Below are 24590 nucleotides of genomic sequence, written 5' to 3'. Positions count from 1 at the left end.
GGTGAAGTGACAAATAAATGAGTTTGATGATTAAGAGTGAATATATGTGGAGAATCTTTCAGTTCTCAACTGTATTATCACACTTTTCCTGCCTTGAGGCTAGATATAAGGAATGAGCTCCTGCATTCAATATGTGCAACCACTTATTATAGAGTAGGCTGCATTGTGCTTGGGTTACCAGGCTGGGCCAGGGAGTAAGGCTTTGTGGTCTGTGGCTATGTGTGTGTGTGTGAGTGCGAGTGTGTGACCTATCAGATTTATTTATGTGGAAAGTGTGTATGTTTAACTCAATGTGTGTGTGTGTGTGTGTGTGTGTGTGTGTGTATAAGTGGTCCAAAAGCTACAAGTCTAAAATTAAAATCTGGGTTTCTGAAATGTCTCTAATTAGAGAGGGGAGGACTCAAGCCTATTTTGAGAGCTGTGGCCATGCACGCCCTACCCATATGTGTGTGTGCACAGCCTAACACACACACACACACACACACACACACACACACACATACACACACAAACACAATTTTGTATGCATCTCTACCCACCATCTAACTCTCTGAAAGTATTCATATTGACAGATGTAGATATATGTTATTGTACGTGACTATAATATTATGTAATTGGAGTAAATCTGAAAAACATAAGAGTGATCAAAAAGTAATTTCAGAGTAATCCCATTACATTAGTGGGTTCTTGAAATCTAGTATTTGACTGCACTATTTTCATGGAATAGTTTTCAAGAGGAAGCACATCAGAAACTAATACACACACGTGCGCATGCACGCAGACACGCACGGACGCGCGCACACACACAAACACAAACACACACACACACACACACACACACACACACACACTATTCATTGAGTTCTGCTAACAGGAGCAACCCATTAAATGTGTTTCTTGTGCAGTTTACTAAAAGCTGGACAGCCCGTGAACTTTAAAGACGTAAACACGTCGCAGATTTGATTTATTGACAGTTACAGTAAGCAGTTAAAAATACCGTCGCCTTACTGTAAAGCTGCAATAAATGATTGTAATATTTGGAGTCAAAGACAAGTCAAGACAAACCAAATAGGAAGGTTTATGGTTGCAGAGCAGGAAAACAATAGTCAGTTTAATCACTGTCTAAAGTGTTTTTACACATTTAATGAGGCAATTTAGTGAATTTAGCCTTTTCAGACAGCGTGTGGAATGCCTGGCTAACATTGTCTCATTGTTCTGTCTTATAACCAGCCTCTGTTTTCTGCTACTGAGCAAAGACTGATGGGAAAATCAGGCTGCTTTTACAAAAGAGTTGGATCCAATCTTTCTGCTCCAGATACTTTCACGGTGCCTTCAGAGGCATCTGTGACAAGGTTGTGTTTTTGTTTGTAGCATTTTCTTTCTGCGTGACCGGCCTCCGTGTATAGAAAATCACAATCAGTGCTAATATTACACTCCTCATTACTGCAAGTCAGTTTTGACACCAGCATTTACCAGAATGCATTAAAAAATATGGTAGACCAACATGCCTTCCAAAGATTGACTTGATTTCAGCTGAAGGAAGATTCAACAGTGGTTTACTCCATCAAGGCAGTTTTTAACAAATGCTTATTGCTTTGTTTCACAACTGGCTCTTTCTCTTTGAGTGGGGCTGTAAACCAACTCATGTTCACAAGAGGAGCAATGGGTAAAATAACTGTTGCGACAGATTATTAATATCTTGCGGTTCTGTCCTACAGTAATGTTATTCTCAACCTTAAAATGGTTGGGTGGGAGGGTTGAGAAATTCTGAAGATGATTTGTTGTTGGTTGGCTCACATGTAATCAGAAAGTTAGGAAAATTAGCCACAATCTATCCAGTGACTTGATAAGTTTACACACCCGTGCTAAAGTTGATTAAAAGAGGAATAAAAAACATATTTTGGAAATTGATCTTAATTCCGTAATTTAAAAACTTTAGAAAAATCCAACCTTTTAAGGACACCAATTTTCTTTGTTAATGAATATTAGTATGAGTATATGAGTATTGAGTAATGAGTATTAGTAATATAGTATCAGGATACTATGCATCCTGATAAAGTTCCCTTGGCCTTTGGAATTTAAATACCCCCCCCCCCCATCATCATCACATACCCTTCACCATACATAGAGATTGGCGTGGGGAACTTTACATAATATCATATCTCAATGCAAATCAAACGAGCTATTAGTCTAGCTGAAAAAGCTGCCTTTAACAAACACCGTAACCCAAAAGCCCAAGACTTTTGGGGGTGGTGTGTCCATGAGTTGCGGGTGGCTGTTAGCGTCCACATGTCTGTGATAACAGCAGGACAGGATGGTGGAGACATTTTTGACAGCAGAGATTACGTCTAAAAAGTTAGAAAAGTAAAGTACGTAACGTAAAGAAGAGCAGAATAAGATGACAGCTCTTTTTCAGTCTTTCCTTCTAATTGTTGTTATAATAATTGTATGCTTTTTAGATTTATGTTATTGTACGTGAATATAATATTACATACTTGGAGTAAATCTGAAAAACATAAGAGTGATGACAAAAGTAATTTAAGTGTCCCTGAAATTCAGTAGTTTACTGCACTATTGTCATGGATTAGTTCTCGAGAGAAAGCACATCAGAATCTAACACACACACACACACACACACACACGCACACACACACTGAAGCCACAGGCATTCCCACTATAGACCCCCATTATCTCCGTCTGTACCCAGAGCAGGAACTTTGGGGGCCGCTGTGGTCAGATGCAGGGAGAGGGAAGTTAGCACTGGCAAAGAAAAGTCAAAGTCAGGCATTTTGGGAGTAAGATAAGAAGGGAGGAAAGGAAAAACTAAAATAACAATAGCCACTTGGGGATATGAGATTACTGTGACAACACATCTCTCTGTTTCTGCCAGGTTTTGAAACATGGCAGCAAACACAACGAGGTGATAAGTGAAATACACATTCATCATCCAAACAGGCGGGCAGCTAGAGTACAGTGTGTGGAAAGTGGTGGAGGAAGTATTCAAATCCCTTAATTAAAAACTTGTAAAAATACTCTGTTGCAAGTAGAAGTCCTGCATCGAAAATGTTTATTTAAGTAAAGGTATGCAAGTGTAATCAGGAAATACTTAAAGTATTACAAGTAAAGTACTCAATGCAGAAAAATTAAAGATGTTTCCAATACCAGTACCGGAAAAGTCTCTGATACTGCCTAAAATGCTGGTAATGGTAAGTATAGTAAGTACACTTAATTTATCCCTGCAGAAAATCTACTGTAAAGTAGTTGATTTATGTTCTTTTTCCGTTCTGAGACCTTCAAACTGGATAGTAAAAGAAAGTGCAATGCTGTTCATTGTTTGTGTTTGTTCAACCGAGAGTAGTAGTTACAGCTGTTAAAACATAAAATATATGACACACTGGTAACGGATTGGTTCTCTGAATCGGGCCGATACACAACCTCAGATATCGGAATCTGTATCAGGGAGCAAAAGATGGTATCGGACCATCGCTAAGAAAAATCTATTAAATTCAATTTAATTGTGGAAACAATCCAAACAGTTGTGTCTATCAATTAGTGTTTAACCTCTTTGGTTACCTCCTCTCATTAACTTGGTTTTAACTTTTAACCCTCATGTTGTCCTTGGGTCAAATTGATCCGTTTTCCTATATTAATGTTCTTTTTACCTACCCAAAATAACATGATTGATTCCACACAACGCTTTGAAAAGTACAAATCTCTACTTTCATTAATTTTGGGGCGTCTTATTCAGTTTTATATAATTTGGAGAAAGAATTTGAAGTGGTTTTGAAATAGTTTTGAGTAAAAGTTGACATATTCCAGTCTGTGATTATCCATCAACATCCATTCCTTTAATTTTTTTATAAATAATTCCTAATTTCTGCTTTTCTATCTAGAACATTAGGTACATTTCCTAAAAATGAGGTTTATTGACCATAAATTCCAAAAATAACTGTAAAACTAAAGTTAATAAGTTAGTGTTACGTAGTGTTGACAACATCACAAAAGTGAAAAAAAATTGAAAATAGTGTTGAGATAAAGGACAAAAACGTAAGAAAAAGTTATAAATATTGATTAAAAAGCGTCAATAAAAGTGTTAACTTTCAATTTTAATTAAATTCAAATTCAATTAATTAAATCTTCAAAATATAGGGTCATGCGACACAACAATGGAAAGCTCAGCCTCTCCTGATTCAGTTAAGTCCAACCACAAAGCATAAGATGATTTATAGCAAATATATAACTGTAATAATGTTGCCACGACACTGAAAAATACCGCGGCGCTATCGCAAGAGTTGAGCGTACAAACATACCTTTGCAATCTTCCCTTTACCCACATCGGTGACATCGTCCATACATTTATATTTTCATAACTCACCAAGAGTCCAAGGAAATGGAATATCCAAGCCATTTTATCTAAAATGAGCTGTTTTGGGTCACAGACCAAATTACAACAGAAAACGGTAAACAGTGCTTCACTTCGTTTTCCTCACGTCCGTCTCTTCACACAACACAACGAACATCTAATCATTTCAGCTGTACTGTAGGCCTATCCATTATGTTAGTTTAATTCATTAAAAAAATTGTCACAGTCTATAAACTAAATGGGTTTTGGGCAAAAATCTTAATTTGTAAAGCAACAAGAAACTAAAGCTGTCAGATTAATGTAGTGGTACAATATTTCTCTCTGAAATGTAGCAGAGTAGAAGAAGTAAGCGGAGAAATGAAAAGACTTAAGTAAAACACATCAACTTTGTACTTCAGTACAGCCCTGAGTTACATTCCACCGCTGTGTGTGGAGATGTCCCTCTCCGGTCATGTACCCTTGACCTCCGAGGGCCCAATAAACCCCGGGGCCTGTGTGGCATTGGCAGGTGCTGCAGCTGAGTATGGAGCTCCGGGTGTCCAGTGTCAGGCCTTTGTTTGCTTTTTTGATTTATTGCTGACCACTGCCCCACCTAACATGTGCGGAGGAGAGGCCGCTCCCCCTCCTCTCAACACCTTTCTGTACATAAATAAACCGCAGCGCTGCAGGAATGCCAGGGCTCCAACGCTCTCCCTTTGGTGTCCGTCCGCATGTGGGCCACAAGTAAGAGACAGAAGATGTGACTCAGAAAATAAAACCATGATTAAAGGGAATGCGTTTTCATACTGTAGCCAATCGATCATGCTTCTGAGGTGAGTTGCCTTTGAGTGAACAGAGACACAGAAGACTCATCAAACTCAGAACCAAAAGTAAATACAGAGAAAGGGAGCGGGGGGATGATTGTAAAAATAAGGCTGTCCTCTCTATCAAAATCTCCGGTCAGGACCATAGATGTACAGTATAATGAAACCTGGATACAGAGTTCCAGGGCTCGTTCTTTCCAATGAGAGTTGCTCAGTTGCGTATGAAGCCATCACGGAGCCCAACGATCGGCACTTCTTCAAAAATTTGCAGCCCACAGAGCAGGCGCACTAGCGGCCTTCCAGTTAATCGCTCTGCTAATTTGCTCTTCTAAATTTTCCAAATGTTATCGGACCGAATGGATCAAATTCTGAGAGTGAAACGGGTCATTTCACGGGGTGCTGTAACAACTCATAAATATTCCACCGAGTTATGCACGTCTCTTTCTCCGTGTTAGTCTGTGGGAAAATGTCTTTTGGGGCCAGATTGCATCACATGAAAGGATGGGATTTGCAATTCCACTTATTGTCCACTATGTTCAATTCGCTCCAAAGCCCGGAACACTTCCTGCGGGCCTCGTTACGACGCCTTAAATAAGCACATTCAACCGCCGAACCTCTCCAGAGGCGGATTAAACTTGCATGGCTACATTAGAGCTAGATATGCTTTAAAACCTTCTCAGGAATCATATTGTTGTTTGAGGCTCCCAAATAGCCTCATCAAACATGCCGAAGGAAGAGTTTGAGATTTGCTGAGAAAATTAACACTCTCATGTCTGAGAGTGGTTTTAATCTTCTCATCTGATTAAAGGCAAAAAAAGCAAATAAGCGCATGAACTTTTGCTTTACAGATACAAATAGCTTGATTTTACCCTGGTGGGCAATTCAGTTTCTACAGTCCACCAAAAGAAATATACTGTACACATTCATACTGCCAGTCATCAATGACAGAGGGAGCACAATAAGAAGACATATGGGAAAGTGCGAGATCCAAAAGAAAAGTATACAACAACAATTATATTTGAAATAAGAACTGAATAAAGAGTATGAAGAGCATGCTTGTTCAGCAACCTCCCCAGTATAAACTGGAACTTTTACAACGATGACCCCATGCTGATAAAAATATTACTGCCCTAGTTGGCATATTTTTATCTTGAGCCCCTGACTGGCAGCCTTTGACATAGCTACTGGGATCAAGTGCAACAGCGTAGGGAGCAACTGTCCTGCATTGCAGCTGTCTTTGATGAGGGGGCATCAGGCCAAGGACGGGCATGCTGACCCATCCCACCCCCACCCTGAGCATCTGTGCCCACTCATTCAGGGTGGCACCAGCTGAGCCAAAGCCGTCCGTCACTGACAACGATGACAACAAAAATACGCCGAGGGAGGAGCACGGTTTTGACTTGGGTAGAAACCACAACCTCGGAGACACCCGCGCGTTCACACATTAGACTGCCACTGTACATTCTCTTCATTTGTCTGTTATCCATTAAAACGTTCAAACAAACACAGCTGCCACCACACGGCGCTGAGAAAGGAATTACTGCTTTGTGTGTTGGTGGGGGGCGGGGGGTTATAGGCTGAATGTGTATGATATGAATCCAATTAGGTTGTTCACATGAACTTAATGTTTCAGATTCATATGTATACCACACATTTATTTCTGTACACACCACATTGACGGCTGCTGTATGAGAGCGCGGTATAGGGATGTCGGAGTGGATTGTCGGGTCCTAAGACACAGGGCTAGGGAGCAGAGTTCATGTCCTGTGGAAGAAGTTTAGGGGAAAACAAAAGACTGTCCCCCAGGAAACGGGGTTTTGTGTCTCGGGAGTACAGTACTAGGATACTTAAGTGGGTCATTGATTTAACCCAAACCACAATCTTTTTTCTAGTCTCGCATAGCCAGACCTTCCTCCACAGCTCTGCAGGCGGAGGGTCTGGCTAGTGTACACAGCATTCTGGGATGGGAGAAAAACGCACTCTGGTTCATTGGAATTTCTTTTAAACCAATCCGGAGCAATCCCGGATGTGAAACTTTGTGGATATAAACTCTAGAATAGATTATAGAATCTGTTTTCTAATCACTTACGTGCCTAAACTTAATTTTCATCGCCCAACGGTCACCTTTTGTCGGCTCAACTCAGGTGTTGCGGTGCTCTGTACCTGGCTTACAGTCACCTTTTCTTTCATTTAACTGTAACAATCACCAACTGTCATGCGACCAGTCGTTAAGTGACCAGTGATCACAATTACGACGTTATAAATATTACCTTTTCAGTAGTATAATTGGTTACTCTTCCCATCTTAATAACGCTGTTACCGTTTCTGGCGGAAAATGTGTTGCGTTACTATAATTAAAGCAGTTTTTTCCACCAGACCAACTAGATGTCTGAGTCAAGAGTCAAATATTTTCTTTACTGTTCTTCCTCGGTTAGTGAGTAGTGCCGAGACGAGCGCATACATGCTAACGATTGGCTGAGGTTGAGTAAAATGTCATGGTAAGCCAATCAGAGTTACAGTTGGGCGGGGTGTTCATAAGCACGCATAGTTGGACACAACGAACAACACAAGCAAGTCAGTCAACGAGAGACAGGTACGGCGAGCCCAAATGAGGGGCAATAAATATCAAAAGTTCTAAAAATCTATTTTGTTAATTGTATCAATCCACAATATAAACATAATATCTACAGACATGGCATCTGATTAACGGCTAGTCTCAACAACATTAAAACAGTTCAAATGTGTGTACATTGTTCCATTTAATGTATTGTAATAAGTGTCCATTTCATTATGATATTCAGATTTATCATAAATAATTAAACATGCACATGTATTTTAAGTTCCCTTAAAGATTGGTGGAGGTGGGGTCACATTTGAACATTTAAAAATGTACTTGAAAGTAATGCAATAGTTACTTACTGAAGTAACTAGTTACTTTTATAATTTGTAACTGAGTTACTAAATTATTTACCTTTTGGAAGAGGTAACCAGTAACTGTAAGTAATTACTTTTGAAAATATACTTGCCCAACACTGCACGTGACCGGCAAACGTTTGCCATTATTTTTAAGGATATGATACAAATTGTTGTGCATACGTTTTCCTACAAGAGTGCGTTGATCCATTTAGTTCATCACCAGAATAACAAAAGTTATTATAAAGAAAAGTCTAATATTAATAGAGACATGGAGCGTTGGAAAGGAAGCTATGTCGCTATACCGCTGCCGCCTCCTCCCCTCTCACCCGAATGTCAAAGATCTGTGGGTCAGGGGCTGGGGAGTTTTAGTCTCCAGGGGCACATCCCTCTGAACCGCCTGCCAAGCTTCTCCTGTCCCTCCTCCATCCTCTCTCCCGCTCTGCTCTCTTTCTTTGTTCCCCTCTTGGTTCCCTCTTCCTACATCTTTGACTCTTCATGCTCAACTTTCTCCCTCACTTCAGCCCCCCTTCCGTCTTCCCGCATTTATTCCTTCTTTCCCCCTATCAACGACAGCACTTTTCGCTTTCACACTGTTCTCTATTTTCTCCCTGTGTGACCCTTCCGCTCCTCTTCCTCTCCCAGTGATCCAGCTCCTTTTGCAGCCGTGCATAATTAGGCCTAAACACAAGCCTGCCTGCGCAGGCTCACATCTGGAAGGAGTTTGGACATGGCAGTTTCCTACCAAGACGACTAAATATTTAGGTTGAGAGTTAATGCGTGTGGATGAACTCAGGATGAAGGGGGTGGGAAGGGGAGCTAAAGAAGATAAAGAAAAAGAGGGAAAGTGGGAGACAAGAAGACTGGAGCTCATGGCGGACTGCTGACACTAGCATGATGCATCGTTAAACTAGTGATAAGTGTGAGTTTATAGAAATGGTACGGTGTGTAATCTGACACGCCGTAATGTAATCAAACAGCCAAATGGAGAAGATGATACTATTTAATCAGGGCAACTGGTTGCTCCTCTATGGCTGGCAGGAACAACAAACAGCCAACTAATAGTTTTAATAAACAAATCCCCATTGGGATTTCCCATGAGGCTGAGGGGCCTCAGCTGGAATGTTCACAGGGGCCAGCTGTTATGCATTACACGTAGCAGCCGGCCCCCGGAAGCCCTGGGCCTGGTGTCCTCCAGCCCTAGCCTGCTCAGCATGGAGGAGAGAGGGCAGCGGGGCTGGCTGTCAGGCCGTCCCATGTGAGGAGGGACCGAGGCGGCGTAGTGCACCTGGGATACTGTCTGCAGTCCCTGAACGGACTGAGGAATGTCAGGAATAACACGAATACCAACACAACGTCTTAAATTCCACATCTGGAGCTAATGTTGTGATGAGAGCATGGGCACATTAAGGAACTCACCGATTCTTTGGGAAAATGAATTTTCTTTCCAGACACCAGAGTTCCTCAGGAAAGGTCAAAGGGCGTATTGTGGGTGGAATTGTTTGCTTCTTGTACACGGCATTGTAAAAAAAAAAAAAAAAAAAAAAAAAGTGTATCAGAATGCTAAACATCTGTACAAAAACAACTCAACCAAAATTAGTAGATGCGGGGACGGAAGATTATCTTCAATCACGTCGACCACTGTCACCCTATTCCCCCCCCCCCACTATGGTTTCCAGCAATGTGTTCCCCAGATGTTTATTGTGCCTTTATTAAGCAAGAAACATAAGGCCCTATAAACGGACTGCTGGCTGGCTTTAGCTCTCCTGGGGCATAAATGCACTTACTTTACCTCATATGCTCGCTGCAGTGGGGTAGTTGAGCATGTTTTTTTGTTTTTTTACTGTGCCCATGTGCAGTTAGCATTTCTCCCACTGGGTCAGAGTACAGAGACAGTAACTTACTGTGGGAACAAGCGACAACTTCAGAAAGTCTGAGCAGCTGTAGAAGAAAGTGAACAAACTCACAACCCAAAAATGTGTCCCTGATGGATCGGTAGTCCATCCGTCATTAAAGATAAAAAAAATTTGGCCCATGAGGTGGCGCCTTTCAAGTTTTGCACAACTACAATTTGTAATTAAAAAAGGATCACACTAATGTGGCCCAGAATCAGAGCTGTCCTGTTCTCACCAAATCGTCTCGGTGCTTTCTTTCAGGGAAAAGTAGGAGCCAACCCACCAGTAAAGCACAGAGTCTAATGTAAAAACACTCAAAATGGGTTTCTGTTTATTCCACTTTTTGCAAGGCCAAGTCAGCTGGACCATGTGCACATGGGTAGTGGTGGAGGGAGAAAGAGGGAGCTGAGCTCGGGCCGCCTGCATGGGTCCGAGTCAAATTTAAAGTGACAGAGTTGTGTCAAAGAGGCCGGCCGGGATGATGGCTACAGTCAGCCTGCCCTCTCACTGACTGTCTTAATGTCTCCCAGTCCTCCACTACAGACTTAAACTAGATCAAGATGTAAACTTCTGACCTAACAAGCCTTATTACTCCTCAATATAGTTAAACATAAGGTCGTGGGTTCAGAGTCATGGGTGTGCGGGCCTGATGCAAGCACTGTACCCTCACTTTGTTTTTGTCATAAGGATGTGTTTCATGTAAAATGCACCTTCAAAACTCAACATTCTCCAATTACATCCTACAAAAACACTGTGGATTAGAGCTAAGGATTATTTTCATCGTCCATACAGTCGATTACTTTCTCGATTAATCGATGAGTAGTTTGGTCTTTAAAATGTCAGAAAATGGTGAACATTGTCAATCAGTCTTTCCACAAGATGACGTCCTCAAATGTCTTGTTTACTGTCACAGAGGAGTGAAGAAACTAGAAAACATTCACATTTAAGAAGGAATCAGACAGCTCGACTCAAACCGATTAATCGATCATCAAAACAGTTGCTGATTACTTTTATAAGTATTAATTGATTGATCTTTGCAGCTCTACTGTGGATGCTCAGCCAATTATAGTTCACACTTACTGTAAAACTCTCTGGCCCTTAATGTCCCTATAAAACAAAATCTTTATGGGATATGGTGTATAATAGCAAATGACATGACACCATGTTGTAAGGTCATCGTGTGATGTCACCACTCAGTGCCACACACAACAAAATGATCATGACACAGTGATACAGCATTAGTTCACACTAGGGCTGCATAATATTTAGTTTTTCTTTTTAATTATTGTGATATCAACAGGAGCAATAGCCATTTGGCAAAAAATATATGTACTGTATGTATGGCGCGTTTTTGGTGTTAGTTGGAGGGGAAATATCAGCAGAAAACATTTGTGGGGTCTTTTGTATTCAATGCAATGTTCAATTCAATTTGTTCAACAAAAGGATGTTGGAAGCCATTTACTTTCATTTGGTTTAAAATCATTAAGGGGTTTGTTGTATTTCAGCAGAATACTGAAAGCAGCAGAATTACGTAGGCTACACTTTAACATTGGTTTATTTACAATAATATCATAATCGCGATATTCAACGATATCACATATTTCCCTCATATCGTGCAGCCCTAGTTCGCACCGGTCCAACTCACAGAGTGACGGTCCTGTTGGGCAGCAGGCTGGCGTCGGGAGGTTCAGTCAGCTCCTCTTTGTTGCAGCTGACCCGTCGCCCCAACACCTGCACACCGTGCCCTTTGGCGCGCTCCTCCGTGCAGCTGCAGCCACCGGTGGAGGCCAGCAACCCGGGACAGGCTCGGCTCGGCTCTGGGCCGGAGAGCAGCAGCAGCATCAGTACCAGACTCCCCGGCAGCAGAGGGATGCCAACGCCGGGCGTGAACATTGTCCTTCGGCTGGATCTCACCTCAGCTGCACCCCCGCCACCAGTCATCCCATATCTCCACCATGGAGCTTTCAGAGCGTGGAAGGGAGCGCACGAGGAGACAAAAATGATCTTGAATGAAGTCTTGAATGAATGGTTAAACTTAGAAATCCTCCGCTCAACAATAGGCACGCATTATCCGGTCATTCCAGAACATATTCAGCACTCTGGATCCTCACCCCCCCCCCCACCAGAGTGTGCCGTTATGTCACGGCAGACCGGGCGCACCACTCCCTGTGGTCCAAACCGTAGAATCAATTCAAGGGATGTGTGAGTCCATCCAAATGTCTTCCACATCTACAGTGGCCCGACTCTAAATGTCGCTGGTTGTGTTAAATTACCTAGAGAGATTGAAAAATCCCTTTAGAGTTTGCAGATTACCGTTATCTCCCACTCTTAAAGTTAATCCAGGGGTGGATGAGATTCACGACAGTGCAGTCAGATCCAGATCCTCTATATGAAGAAGTTAAAAAAAGAAAAAAAAGAAAAGTATATCCTTAAACTTTTGTCAGTTGTTTCGCTGCTTTAACAAGTTTTCCTCCGTGTTTTCCTCGATCCCGGAGCACAACGCGCAACTTGAAATGAAATTGGAACTAGGAAACAACTGTTAGTTCGGACAAGATGTGAGCTTGAGTGTTGGTCGGCTCCTGTGTGATTCCCAGAATCTAGCGGTTTTTGCTTGCTTGCCTCTGTCACACTCAAACCCACTTAGTTACAACCCCAAGTGCGCCCATTCCGTCTGCGTCTGCGCGCGCTGGTCCCCGCGGTCCTAGCGCATCCATCTTATTAGAGAGAGGCAGAGAGCCGGGCTAAACCCCCTGAAGCCACTTCTCTCTCTCTCTCTCTCTCTCTCTCTCTCTCTCTCACACACACACACACACACACGTTAAGTGGATTATGTTGTAATTTAGTAACAAAATGAAATGATGAAAATAAATTAGTTAAACCACCTTAATACAAAATATAGCCTACAGGGAGAAAAAAGCATATCTCGTGTTTGACTGTAACATGTATTTGTCGAGTTGAGAATGCAATTTACAGTTTATCATTTTTAATTGATACATATTTGTCAACAGATTACTTTTCACTAGTAGGGCTGGGTGATATGGTGACATTTATTATCAAAACAATATGAAAACAAATTAGTATCCGTGTGTTCTATTTCTAATGTGATGGCAAAAAAAGCAAAAAAGCGGCCCATCGGCTTACGGAGTATAGGTTTTTTAAAGTGTACTGTAGTTGGCCTAGATGGGACTAGGGTTGGGTATCGTTCGACTTTTTACGATTCCGAACCGGTACGTCCGATTTTTGGAAAACTAAAAAATGACATCAAAGAAAGGTTCTTTCTATTTTTTTTTTTTAATTGAAAATTATTTTAATTTAACAACAAATTAACGTTTTAAAAGTAGGCCTACTTAAATATATAATAAGTAAACCTAAGTCACCTAACACACAACTACAATAATTTACCAATAAATAACACTTACACTATTAACATGTGACAATGAAATAAATGTTGAGTTGGTGGTCTAACCAGATCCCAGAGGGAAAATATGGCATTTAAAAGTAGTCTCCATTTACAGTAGCTAGTTAAGGGTAGACTACAGAGAAGGTGTGATCCTTTTATATCTGTTTCGAGCGACAGAGGGAAACTATTTCAGTCGACACATTAAGTGGAACTGAAATGAGGAACCAAAGATTTGCTTCTAATCCGGTCAGATTCCTACCGTTTACGTAGGAACCGGTTCCATAGTGGACCCGGTTCCATAGTGGATCCGGTTCCAAAGTGGACCCGGTTTCGGTAACCTAGATGAAATGGTAAACTGAATCAGAATCAGAAACGGATTTATTGCCAAGTAAGTAACACAAGGAGTTTGCCTTGGTGGATGTGCACAGTCAAACTTATTAAAACTCTTGCAGATATGATTCCAAAAGTAAAAGTTTGAAAAACATTTTTGGGGGGAATTTGCGCCTAATCTTTTTTAAGGTTATGAGGACCATTCATCATCATCATGTATCCTTACAGGGTCCTTTAGTTATAGAGAAAACCTATAATGGCATGAAGGGAAAAACATTATGAAGCAAATAAGATGTATGGATGGATGTATTCTTTAAGAAATAATGGATTTATGGGACACTAATTGTTTCACTGCCATGTTGCCCGTCTGGCTGTTTCCATCCAGGTTGTAGAAGACAGGAAGGCCTTGATCTCAATGTGCGCCTACTCTTTTTTTTAACTGAAGCTATGAATGAAGGCTGAAGGTCTCTTGTGTATTTCGTGCTTCTGAGGGCTTCATTCAATCAGCAGGAAGTGAAGCCTGTTACAGATCCACTCGAGTATTTTCTGTACTGTTGCTGCAGAAAGAGTTACGGCAGCACTCAACAGTTTGATCCTGAGATGAAAAATGAGCCTGAGCTGTCATACTGTAGACGGGAGCTTTATGAAGTGAGTTAGTGCCATATTTGAGCCCAGAAGCAGTTGTTGTCAGGCAACAGATGCCTGTCAAATATTGCAATACATACTTAAATACTTAAAGTGTCGATGGCCACAGTTAGGGTGCAAGTCATGTGACCTGGGAGCTGAATGCAAATTCATTTTTGCAGTTTTAACAAAGGGAACTAACCTGCTGAACATTAACAAGGACTGAAGCCCAATTCCAAGTGTCATTGAAAATGTTTGTCTTTGCATAATGTTATGTGCGGTTAGTCGAAGAAAAAAGAATGCATGTACTGTACATGTACTTCATGTTGATTCTATTACAGAAAGTATTCCAACAACTCAAATATTATGCTGAAAGATACAATAACATTTTCCCTTCTGAACCCAAAACAGTCCAAAAAACAAAAAGATCATAAACTTCCTCAAGGTCTCTTTATCACATTTTTGTGCCTGTGTGTATGGAAAGTTCCCAATATGCAGGGCTGGACTCCATGGATTTGTGTTTTAAAAATACTTTTTGATATCCGAGAGGCCCGGGAGGATGGAGGCTGCAGCGATTCAAATCTGGAGAGCATTTTGAAATCAAATATGAGAAGGTGAACCGGGAAATCTTTTGAAAAGGGACTTTATGCAATTGGGTATGACATGTGTTCACAGACAAATCCAGATCTGCAGGCACCTCAGCCATGTGAGCATGCCCGGCAGTATAATGGTCCACTGTGCTCTGACCCGCACAGTGGACCCTGGGCTTGTTATTCCTGTATATGATACTGTACACTGGAGCGGGCTCAGAAAGCCAGCGTGATTATTTAAAGAAAGCACAAAGAGTTGAGGGCGCCTGCTCAGCAACGAAACAGAGGGCTGTTTATCCAAGCTGTTAAATAAGGCTTCAAGTACAACACCCCCCTCCAACTCCACACGGCCAAATCTCTCTCATCTGGAGAGCAGTTTCCATTTAAAATGTCACGTTCCAAACTGCACATTACATCAAATTGTACTTAATGGCATCCAGACAAACTTTAATGTCGTTCCAACATTTTCTTTCTAGCCGCCCCCCCCCCGCTTCTTATAGCCAAGCAAGCAAACTCTCCTTCTCCCTGTTCCACATCTGGACCCCATTCCAGGTAGGGAATTGAGAAAGGGGAGAACGCTGGGGAAGGAAAGGTGGGACGCAGAGAGGCTCGGAGAGAGGAACTGAGATAATGTCTTTGGGGAGATTTTGGTGGAAGTTTTGCGAGCCTCGGGGATGGATGAAAGACAACTGCTCTCGGGCATGGTCCAGTGTTTGTCCTCCAAACCACACGTTGGAGCAGAAACATCTAAAAAAGCAACGGGGCAATCAGAGATGTGAGGCAGACAAAGTGACGGCTGAGATTGAGGCACAGCTCAGGATAGTGTGTCTGCCAGTGGATAAACAAAAGAAAAACTTGCAGCCTGGAAGCAAACACCAAGCCTTCATCTGTCGCTGAGTCTTTTCTCGATGAGCCCGGGACATCTAGTGGTGGGAGAAAGTTTACACACTCAGGCTAAAGTGGATTAAAAACAGGAATAAAAAAAAAAAAACACACATCTTAATTTAAATTATTTAGGAAAATCCAACTTTTAACAACACCAATTTTCTTTGTGAATGAATAATGTATTGTTAATAAATAAAAGTTCTTCCTTAAAATACAGGGGCATAGGTATACACCCCCCTATGTTAAACTCCCATAGAGGCAGGCACATTTTATTTTTAAAGGCCAGTTATTTCATGGATCAGGATACTATGCGTCCTGATAGAGTTCCCTTGGCCTTTGAAATTGTAATCCCCCCCCCATCCTCACATACTCTCCACCATACAAAAGCATAGGGAACTTTCCATAAGATCATCTCTTAATGCAAATCAAACCAGCTATTAAGCTAACGGAAATAAAACCATGGCTATCTCCATGTATGGTGAAGGGTATGGGAAGATGGGGGGGGCTATTTTAATTCCAAAGGCCAAGGGAACTTTATCAGGACGCATAGTATCCTGATCCATGAAATAACTGGCCTAGAAATGTAATGAAGTACATGTACTCAAGTACAGTACAAATTTGAGGAACTTGCACATTACTTGAGTCTTTTCTACACTTTAGAGAGAAACATATTGCACTTTTTACTTCACCACATTTATCTGACAGCTTTAGTGAGCAGCTAGCAAAACGAGCTAGCTACCGGCAGGATTGAGACATGCTTGGTGAATTTAAACAATGTCTGAGCTGAAAAAGCATCTTGTTGTCACATAAGGGCCTTGTGCACATGTCATGATAGACAGATAAACAGATAGATAGATAGATAGATAGATAGATAGATAGATCGATAGAGATCCCAAAAAAATGTGATTTTAGGGAAATCAGTGTTACAGCAGCAAAATCAGTCACACAGCACAATATAAATAGAAATGAAATACTAGGATACAATATACATGAATTAATATTAGGATAAAATACAAGGACAAATATTTAAATTATATAAGAGATGGGAATACAAAATGTGCAATTGCTTAACTACTAATGATAAATATGTAGACACTCTAAAACATTATGATATGCCCCGAGAACTGCCGTTCTAGCTCATTGGGAGCTCGTAATGACACCGTCTCTTGTAGTGAAGCAGCTGTGGGGCTCACTCAGTCAGTAAGTAAAGAACTTTAGTTCTAATTTGATGGATGAGCCCTATATATCAAATTAACTAAGAGTAAAATGGGGACGAAAAAACACATCAGCAGGACGCAGGGAGCCCGCCTCGCCCTCTCTGAGCCCTCTCTTCATCCTGAACTTCTGTGGGAATGGTTCTAATTAAGGATTTATGGGGACGTTAAACCCACTGCTTCCACAGTTTATGGGGTTATCAAATTATAATGTGGTGCCATATTTCTCAGCACTAAATACCTTTGTCCACCATTAAGAATTATTACCAGCGGCAGACAGCAGTGGCAACCCTAATGGCAGTAGCATTTTCTCTAGAGTACATATTGGAGCGTGGACTCCATGTTTGTACATTCCAGTACTTCCACATGCAAAGCACATACCGAACATAATATTATGTAATCCATATTGAAGGAATCACTCACTACTGGAATAACTGAGTAAATCCACATGTAACATTTATGCAATCTAATGAATTAATAAATGTATCCATAGTTGTTGACTGCTGATTCAACTTAGATTCTTATTCCTAATATCACATTTCTCCACAGAAATTAGCCTTTTTTTAAATATTAATTGTGTTTTGTCCATGCTATCCTATGAAGTGTAAGTTGGTTCTTCCTTGTTTTTTCAGCCTTTCCAAAAATCAGAGGGAATTGTAAAACTGTTTCAACGCTGCCCTCTTCTGTTAGAGTGAATTATGAATGTTATTTGAAATGGTCTTTCCACAGTGCAATGCTAGACTATGAAAAGCAAGTATCACAAGCTTAAGTCCTGCTTTTCTTTTTAACTTTACTGTCTTTAATTCACAACAACAGATAATTACCATCCCATTTAGTCAGAATACAGCGTAGGAAATCTGCTTAGAAATATTGGAGTAGGATATAACATGTAAGTCTGCTTAATAAAACATCACATTCATAATCAACAAAAAAGGGAGAGGAGGCCTCAGGTGTGACCAATGAGCTTAGTGATGAGTGCAACCCCATGCCCCCCCTTCTAGTCCCGCCGCTGCAGAGGTCCCAACCAAGATCTCTTGCTTTTTCCAAGACTGGCAGACCCCGGGGACTGCTGTTGATTAACTCCATCTTCACATTCCTCACTGAGATGTCCTAATAAAGCACTCAACATGCTGACTGACAGACGTGGGCGACACCCTTGTCAAACCGGTCTTTTCAGAGCAAAGACATGTCCACGGCCCCTTTTTAATGCTATCAAAACAAGAAGATTTTTTTTTATGGTTGTAAAGTGTGTAGGCAACAGTTTAGAGCTGCAACTAATGATTATTTTCATTGGCAATTAATCTGTAGTTTGGTCTAGATTAACGGATTAGTTGTTTGATGTATAAAATGTCCGAAAATGAAAAATGTCTCAAAGGCCAAGATGACGTCCTCAGATGCCTTGTTCTGTCCACAACTCAAAGATATTCAGTTCACTGTCACAGAGGAGAGACGAAACTAAAAACATTCATTTAGGACACTGGAGACTAAGAATAGACTTACTTTACTAATTATTGATCAATCAATTATCAAAAGTAGAAGGGGATTAATTTAATAGTTGACAACTATAAAAACGTCAATAATTGAGTCATCTTTGCAGCTCTATAACAGTCTGGAGGACGAATCAGCTCTTGTGAACTTGAACTGAGAATCTAAACAGAAAGTACACAGACAGACAACCTTTGTGTCTAACTTCTGCTCAGTTTAGAGATCTGCATAGTTTGTCTGATATACAGCTTTAGTTTTACTACATGTAGTCTCCCTTTGCCAGACCATCCTCCACAGCTCTGAGGAGGAGGGAGAGAGCTACAGTGGCATCCGGCAGAATTTCCAGCAGCACCTGAGCAATCCTGGAGGTGGAACGCTGTGGATACAGACTAGACTACATGTAAATGCATAGTGAGACTGAGCTCATCAGTCTACCTCTAAACCAGTGTTAACAAAACAAAAAGTGGCAACTTCAACAGTTTTGTTATGAAAAATGTCTTCTTGCATTACATCTATTTGTATCCCATATGAAGTCATGTCTTACTGCGTGTACTAAGACATTACTTTATATGGGATTAAAAAAAGGTAAGCAAGGTTAATGATTTCTGGTTGAGTACTGTAAATGGGCCGTTGAAACGGCAGACACTTTGACAAGCCATGGCAGGAAAAGCACAGCTGCAACTAACATTAAATACGGCTGCACCCACTCCAGCGCCTGGAGGCACATCTATGGAATGGACTCATTGTTGATGCAATTAGTTACACCTGTGTTTTACTGCTAAAATGAGACAAAATGAAAAGGTTATTATAGGTCCATTGAACTTAAGACATGCATTGAATATTGGGTCACCTGTAAGTAGGGCTGGGTACCGATCCAATACTTGACTTCAATATCCGTTTCATAAACAATACTTCTCCCCCCCGGTACCAATTTTATAAAACAAAAAGAAATAACTATGGCACAAATCAGAGATAGATAGATAGATAGATTTCTTGAGCCCCTACTACGTGAGCCCAGTCTCTGATCGTAACGTAGAGTTTCTCCTGCGTGACTCTGCGACATGTTGTGTTAAACAGCCAATCACAAGCATTAGATCTAGGTAGAAGCACCCTGCGTGCTTATTGGCACTGAAGCTGAAAATAAAATGACGACGCACTTTCTGATACTCAATACTTCAGAGGCAATTCAGTCGGTGTCATAAAAAGCATTCAATTTGGAACCCGGCGCCATCTGTAAGGGACAAAAACCACTCCTTGCCCCCTGCCAGGTGTAATCATGTGAACTGAACTTCTGTAATGGCAAGTAGATAAATACTTTAAGACATCACCAAATAGACGTCACCAAAATGTTAAGAACCAGTAATTATGCAGGAAGACATTTACACTTATAAATCCAACACAGTCATTATCACTGAAGAAGCTTTAGGTTGTGCAGTTTTATTAAGTGCCAAATGAAATGCAAACATTATAGTGTATCTCTGAGTACTGCTGGAACTGGACAAGTGTAGTATCAACTCTTTTCACACTAAATACCCCTGTGCATTCATTATGCATTTTTAAATGGTAATATTATAGAATGCAGTTCAAAAACATCAAAAATATTTGTATATTGAATCTATAGTCCCTCATAAGCAACAAGTCAGCAAATATGTATTTTTTTCATAATTTCTACTCAAAATCTGCATACAAAAGAAATATAGAAAAACTTGAGGGCTTTTGGCCTGACTCTAGACACATGCACACACGCAAACACACACGCATGCACTCACGCATGTACATATTTAAAATGGCATGCAGTGAAGGTAAGATTTTGGTCCCTTTGGGTCAGCCGGAGATTCAAATGATTATCCAGATCCTCAAAGAGTCGGAGTGCCAGTCCTGTTGAGTTTGTCTAAAGCGTTGGCGTCATGAAAATCTGGCCTCAGGACAATGTGGCTCGAGTCCATGGCAGCTTTGCATCATTAGAGCTAAGTTTAACCTAAAGAGAGTGCGGAGGCTGGGCCATATGAAAAAAAAAACAAAAAAAAACAAAGCCCCAATTCACTTATGATTATAAGAAAGGCAAGAAAGTGAATCCTAATGTTGCAAGTATGATTAAATAAGATCAGAAAAGAACATCTGCCATTTTGTTGACAAGTGTCCACCTCCACGCCCCATCCCAAGGTCTCTAGCCGAGTCAGATGGTGTGGAGCTTCCGGCAGACAAGCAGCACTCTACATCCAGAGCGGGGCAGGTGTGGAGTGGCAGACTCACTGATGCTGGGACATGGTGGCTTGAGGGAGACTGCCCGGGCCTTGGTACCTCTGTTTGGCGTGCTTCTCACAGTACATCACGTCTCCAACGCAAAAGTGACCCCTCATCCTGAGGTTGAGACCGCAATCTGTGCAGGTGTAGCACTCTGCGTGCCGGAAGCGGTCGTCTGCGATGCGCACGGCCAGCGTGCTGTGGAAAGATGAATGGAGTCAAACACACCGGACCATCCGATGTCTGAACTTAGGCAGATAACTTATCTGTATCATGACACGTCAATTAACTTTGAGAGACAGTCAAGATATTGCAAACATTTGATCTGCTCTAGAAAGAAATACAACTGACCCCTTGGCATATTTGTTGTACTTGGTAAAATAAAGCTCACAAATAAACTCATTTATTAACACCCAAATATAAACTTAAGACATTTTCAGTACATTTCGTAATTAGAGGTCACGATAAGGGGTTGTTGCTGCTCATCATCATAGTAATTACTCATGGCACGTTAGTCCACTGAACGTGTAACTGCAGGAGACTTACCCGATGCTCGTGCCACACTTCTCACAGGTGTGGATTTTCTTGACCCCTCCCACTGATGTGCTTAGTGTGGGGGCGTTGGGCGAAAGTTTCCCTGGGAACCGCAAGGCTGCCTCTGGAGTCAAAGACAGGAACAGAGCTGCTCATTGGGCTGAAACTGTTCTGCTTAATCACACAATCACTCGGGTGTGCCTCCTCTGGGCTCTGTCAGCGGAGCTGGTTTTCTGTTTCCCACTCATCATCCCTAAGCTCATCGTCACCCGTGGCACGCGCTTCAAACGGGTTTGCGCACATCGGTCATTATCACGTCACGAAAGAATGTTATTGCTATCTGGATTCATTTGCAGCACCGTTTATCAAAACGCCGGGTGGAAAGGAGGACGACAGAAGCATACCATGATAAGCTGTTCACAATATGAACGGCACACGGGAGAGCGTTTCATCCTCCAGGTGACGGCCATATGGCTGTCATGGTTACAACTCAGCGGCTCACAATACACTTAACGGCAATGATTTTAAAAAGGAGAGGTGACAGGAAAACAACTGTAGGACGGGATATAAATGATGTTGCATTTGACAGAAACTGAATCCTGAGATACAATTTGAAATGTGTCCATTTGTTTGTAACGCAGAGTGCTTCTCACCTTTCTCGTCAGCCTCCAGGACCTCTTGCAGTATTTTAAACGTGTTGGACTGACGAGGTGCCGAGCGGGACTCCTTATTCTCCTGAATCATCTTGTACACTTCCGAGTCCCTGTCGAACTTCTGCATGGCAAAGTCAGAGCTTGAACTGCTGTAGAAAAAAGAAATAAAAACATAAATCACAGCTCACATTCACTAAATCAGACGTCGAGCTCTCGGTGACGTGTTCTGTGGAAAATGTGCATTTATGAAAGATTTGAGAGTCTGGTTTAACCGCAGCCAGAGGAAATAAAGGAAAGGGCAGCAGCTGGCTTTGAAACTTTGACCTTAGAGCATTAAGTGTAGATTGCAAACCACGGGCAAGAAGCCAAACTTGTGTCCTATCGCATATCATTCCCACAACTGGACCCCGTCTTATCCCATTACCAGAGGCACTGTTCCAACTCAGAAAACCGCCTTGAGTCAAAAAACAAGAGGAAACAGAAGACCGACTGTGAAAGCTAAATTGAATGTGTAGTATCAATTTGAACGCAAAATAGGAATGAATGCTTCATCGCACGCATGCGCGCACTGTAAGTTATTGAGTCCGATGCCTGACACAATGTCTGATGTAAAAAAAAAAATAAAAAAAAAAAAAAAGGGATATGAGCTTTGAAACAAGGAATGTCCTCCTGTGCATTGACAGTAGGTACGATTATATGCTGTCAATTAATTAAGAAAAAAAACAAAAACAAAAACAGTGGCTCACCTAACAAGCAAATTCTTTACCCCTGGTGGTGGTAAAGTTGTTATTTTTCACTGCTGTTTCCATACGTTGCGTCACATGCACTTTGACTGACGGATGATTAATAAGTAAAAAATAAAACACAAGGTCTGGAGGGAGCCGTCAGTAGGAACCGGTTGGCTGGGAGCAAGGTGTGGTTTGATGCCTTCCACCTGAAGACCTCAGCCAGAATCAGTCAACTTAACCTGACTGACTGTCACACCTGCTGTCACAACACATCTGTCCAAATATTTACTGCTCGGGAACAGTCCACCATGGAAACCTTTTAGCATTGCTGCACTACGGAGGCCTGGTATTTGTCTTTTATAAGGACACATTTGAGTAGATGGACAGTGGCAGATTTGCAATCAGTACTCGCCACCAGTGAACAGGGTCAGAATTGAAGGGCTTTTTAAAACACAATCTCCCAATTTACTGGAATGATGGATAAAGTAATTTGACAAATTAATTTAAGATTAAGTACTGTTACAAATTGGGTGCCTAAGCCTTTGGAGACGGTAGGATATGATATATAAAATGCAAACTTTAGCAAATACTTGATATGGTTCCTGGCAATGCGTTGCCAGGTCTGAACTGCATCTTTATTCTTCACGTCTGGCTTGTATCAGGCCTTCGGTCTGTGGAACACATGCCTAGATGGATTTAGGTCGGTTGACAGACTTGGCCAGTCAACTTGAGCCGTTTGGCCCGAAAGAAAAGAATTCCCTGGTTGCTTTCGTTTTATGTTTAGGATTATTGTCCTGAGCCTCAAAAGAGCCTTAAGGCAGAAAGTTAGTCACAGCTTTAGTTTAACAGAACAAAGAAAACCTTTAAAAAAAAGTGTCACTAACCAAATAATTGCAGGGTTCTCTTGTACATGTAACATTTCCTCAAGTGTTGCATGTAAAACATATGTTCATAACCTTTCCACCACTGCAGCGTTCATGTAATGTTCCTGCCTGTATTTCAGCTTTACGCTTCTCGTTATGAAACGGGAGATGGCATTCAGACAAGACAACAAGTCTGAGGCTAACACTCAAACCCTTTCCTCTGAATCTCTGAACATGGTTCAAATTGAAAACAGACCTAGAAAGCACACCCTCCAAGTTCTCCACAAGCTCTGCTCCACCCTCAGCGATCCCATTTCCATTTTCGCTCACCATCCCTTTTTAAATGGCATTCTCAAAACAAATGGAAATTCTAGGTCAAATGGGACAAAAACAAATAACAGCAGTGAGGGTGAGGGGACGTGTGCACACAGATCTGCAGTGGAAGCAGTTAGATTTCACAAAGGTATCAGACAACTTTAGGAGAGTTAGTTTATTCTACTGTACATGTTCTCAGAATTATCTACACAATGCTTCCATCCAAAATGAAGATGTTGTTGACCCAGACTTCAATGATAAAGATCGGGTCAAAGCACACGAGCGCAGCCAAAACATATCAAAGACCACAACCACAGCCAAATTCCAACCACATTTCTCAAAGCGTCTCACTTGCAATACAACACCTAAACCAAAGTCTGTACACCCTGACAAAAGACATCCAAATAACAGAACTAAAAAATGACAAGACTCACCTCAAAAATGAACGAAAGAGGGAACAAAAGAAAGAGATTCAGAACTTTCCAGTAACTGCCCCTGTACTTCTAATACTGCTGTAGCAACTCGGAACATACGAGAGAAGAAACAATATTGGAGGCCGAACACAAACCTCTATCTAAACCAGACAGGGCAGAAAAAAAAAAAGCTGACTGAAAGGTGTGCCTCTGAGCTGAAACTCATTGGACATGCGACAGAAGGGGTGGGTAAATGGGTGTCACTGAGTCTGTGATTGGTTGTGGAAAGCAGGCAGAGGCTTGGTGTGCAGGCCGGGGGATCCAAACTTGAGGCCAAT

The 24590-nt window shown here is 41.5% G+C and overlaps 2 protein-coding genes across 3 annotated transcripts in view; both read right to left on the bottom strand.

Moving 5' to 3' along the window:
* adgra2 (adhesion G protein-coupled receptor A2) overlaps positions 1-12639 on the bottom strand; it is a 60725-nt gene extending 48086 nt beyond the window's left edge. Inside the window, exon 1 of the mRNA XM_034870844.1 lies at positions 11620-12639. Within this exon, the coding sequence (XP_034726735.1) occupies positions 11620-11915 (296 nt within the window). The 5' untranslated portion in view covers positions 11916-12639. The remainder of the gene's footprint in view (positions 1-11619) is intronic.
* A 7279-nt stretch (positions 12640-19918) lies between these two features.
* pdlim2 (PDZ and LIM domain 2 (mystique)) overlaps positions 19919-24590 on the bottom strand; it is a 34654-nt gene continuing 29982 nt past the window's right edge. For both annotated transcript variants that reach the window (XM_034870906.1, XM_034870907.1), the window contains exons 8-10: positions 21934-22082; positions 21293-21404; positions 19919-20944 (exon numbers count right to left, since the gene is read on the bottom strand). In XM_034870906.1, the coding sequence (XP_034726797.1) occupies positions 20752-20944; positions 21293-21404; positions 21934-22082 (454 nt within the window). In that variant the 3' untranslated portion in view covers positions 19919-20751. The remainder of the gene's footprint in view (positions 20945-21292; positions 21405-21933; positions 22083-24590) is intronic.

The sequence above is a fragment of the Etheostoma cragini genome, chromosome 5 (assembly GCF_013103735.1).
Source record: "Etheostoma cragini isolate CJK2018 chromosome 5, CSU_Ecrag_1.0, whole genome shotgun sequence".
NCBI classification, from domain to species: domain Eukaryota; kingdom Metazoa; phylum Chordata; class Actinopteri; order Perciformes; family Percidae; genus Etheostoma; species Etheostoma cragini.
Note: the sequence above shows the minus strand (reverse complement) of the source record. Positions and strands in the feature narration are given on the sequence as shown.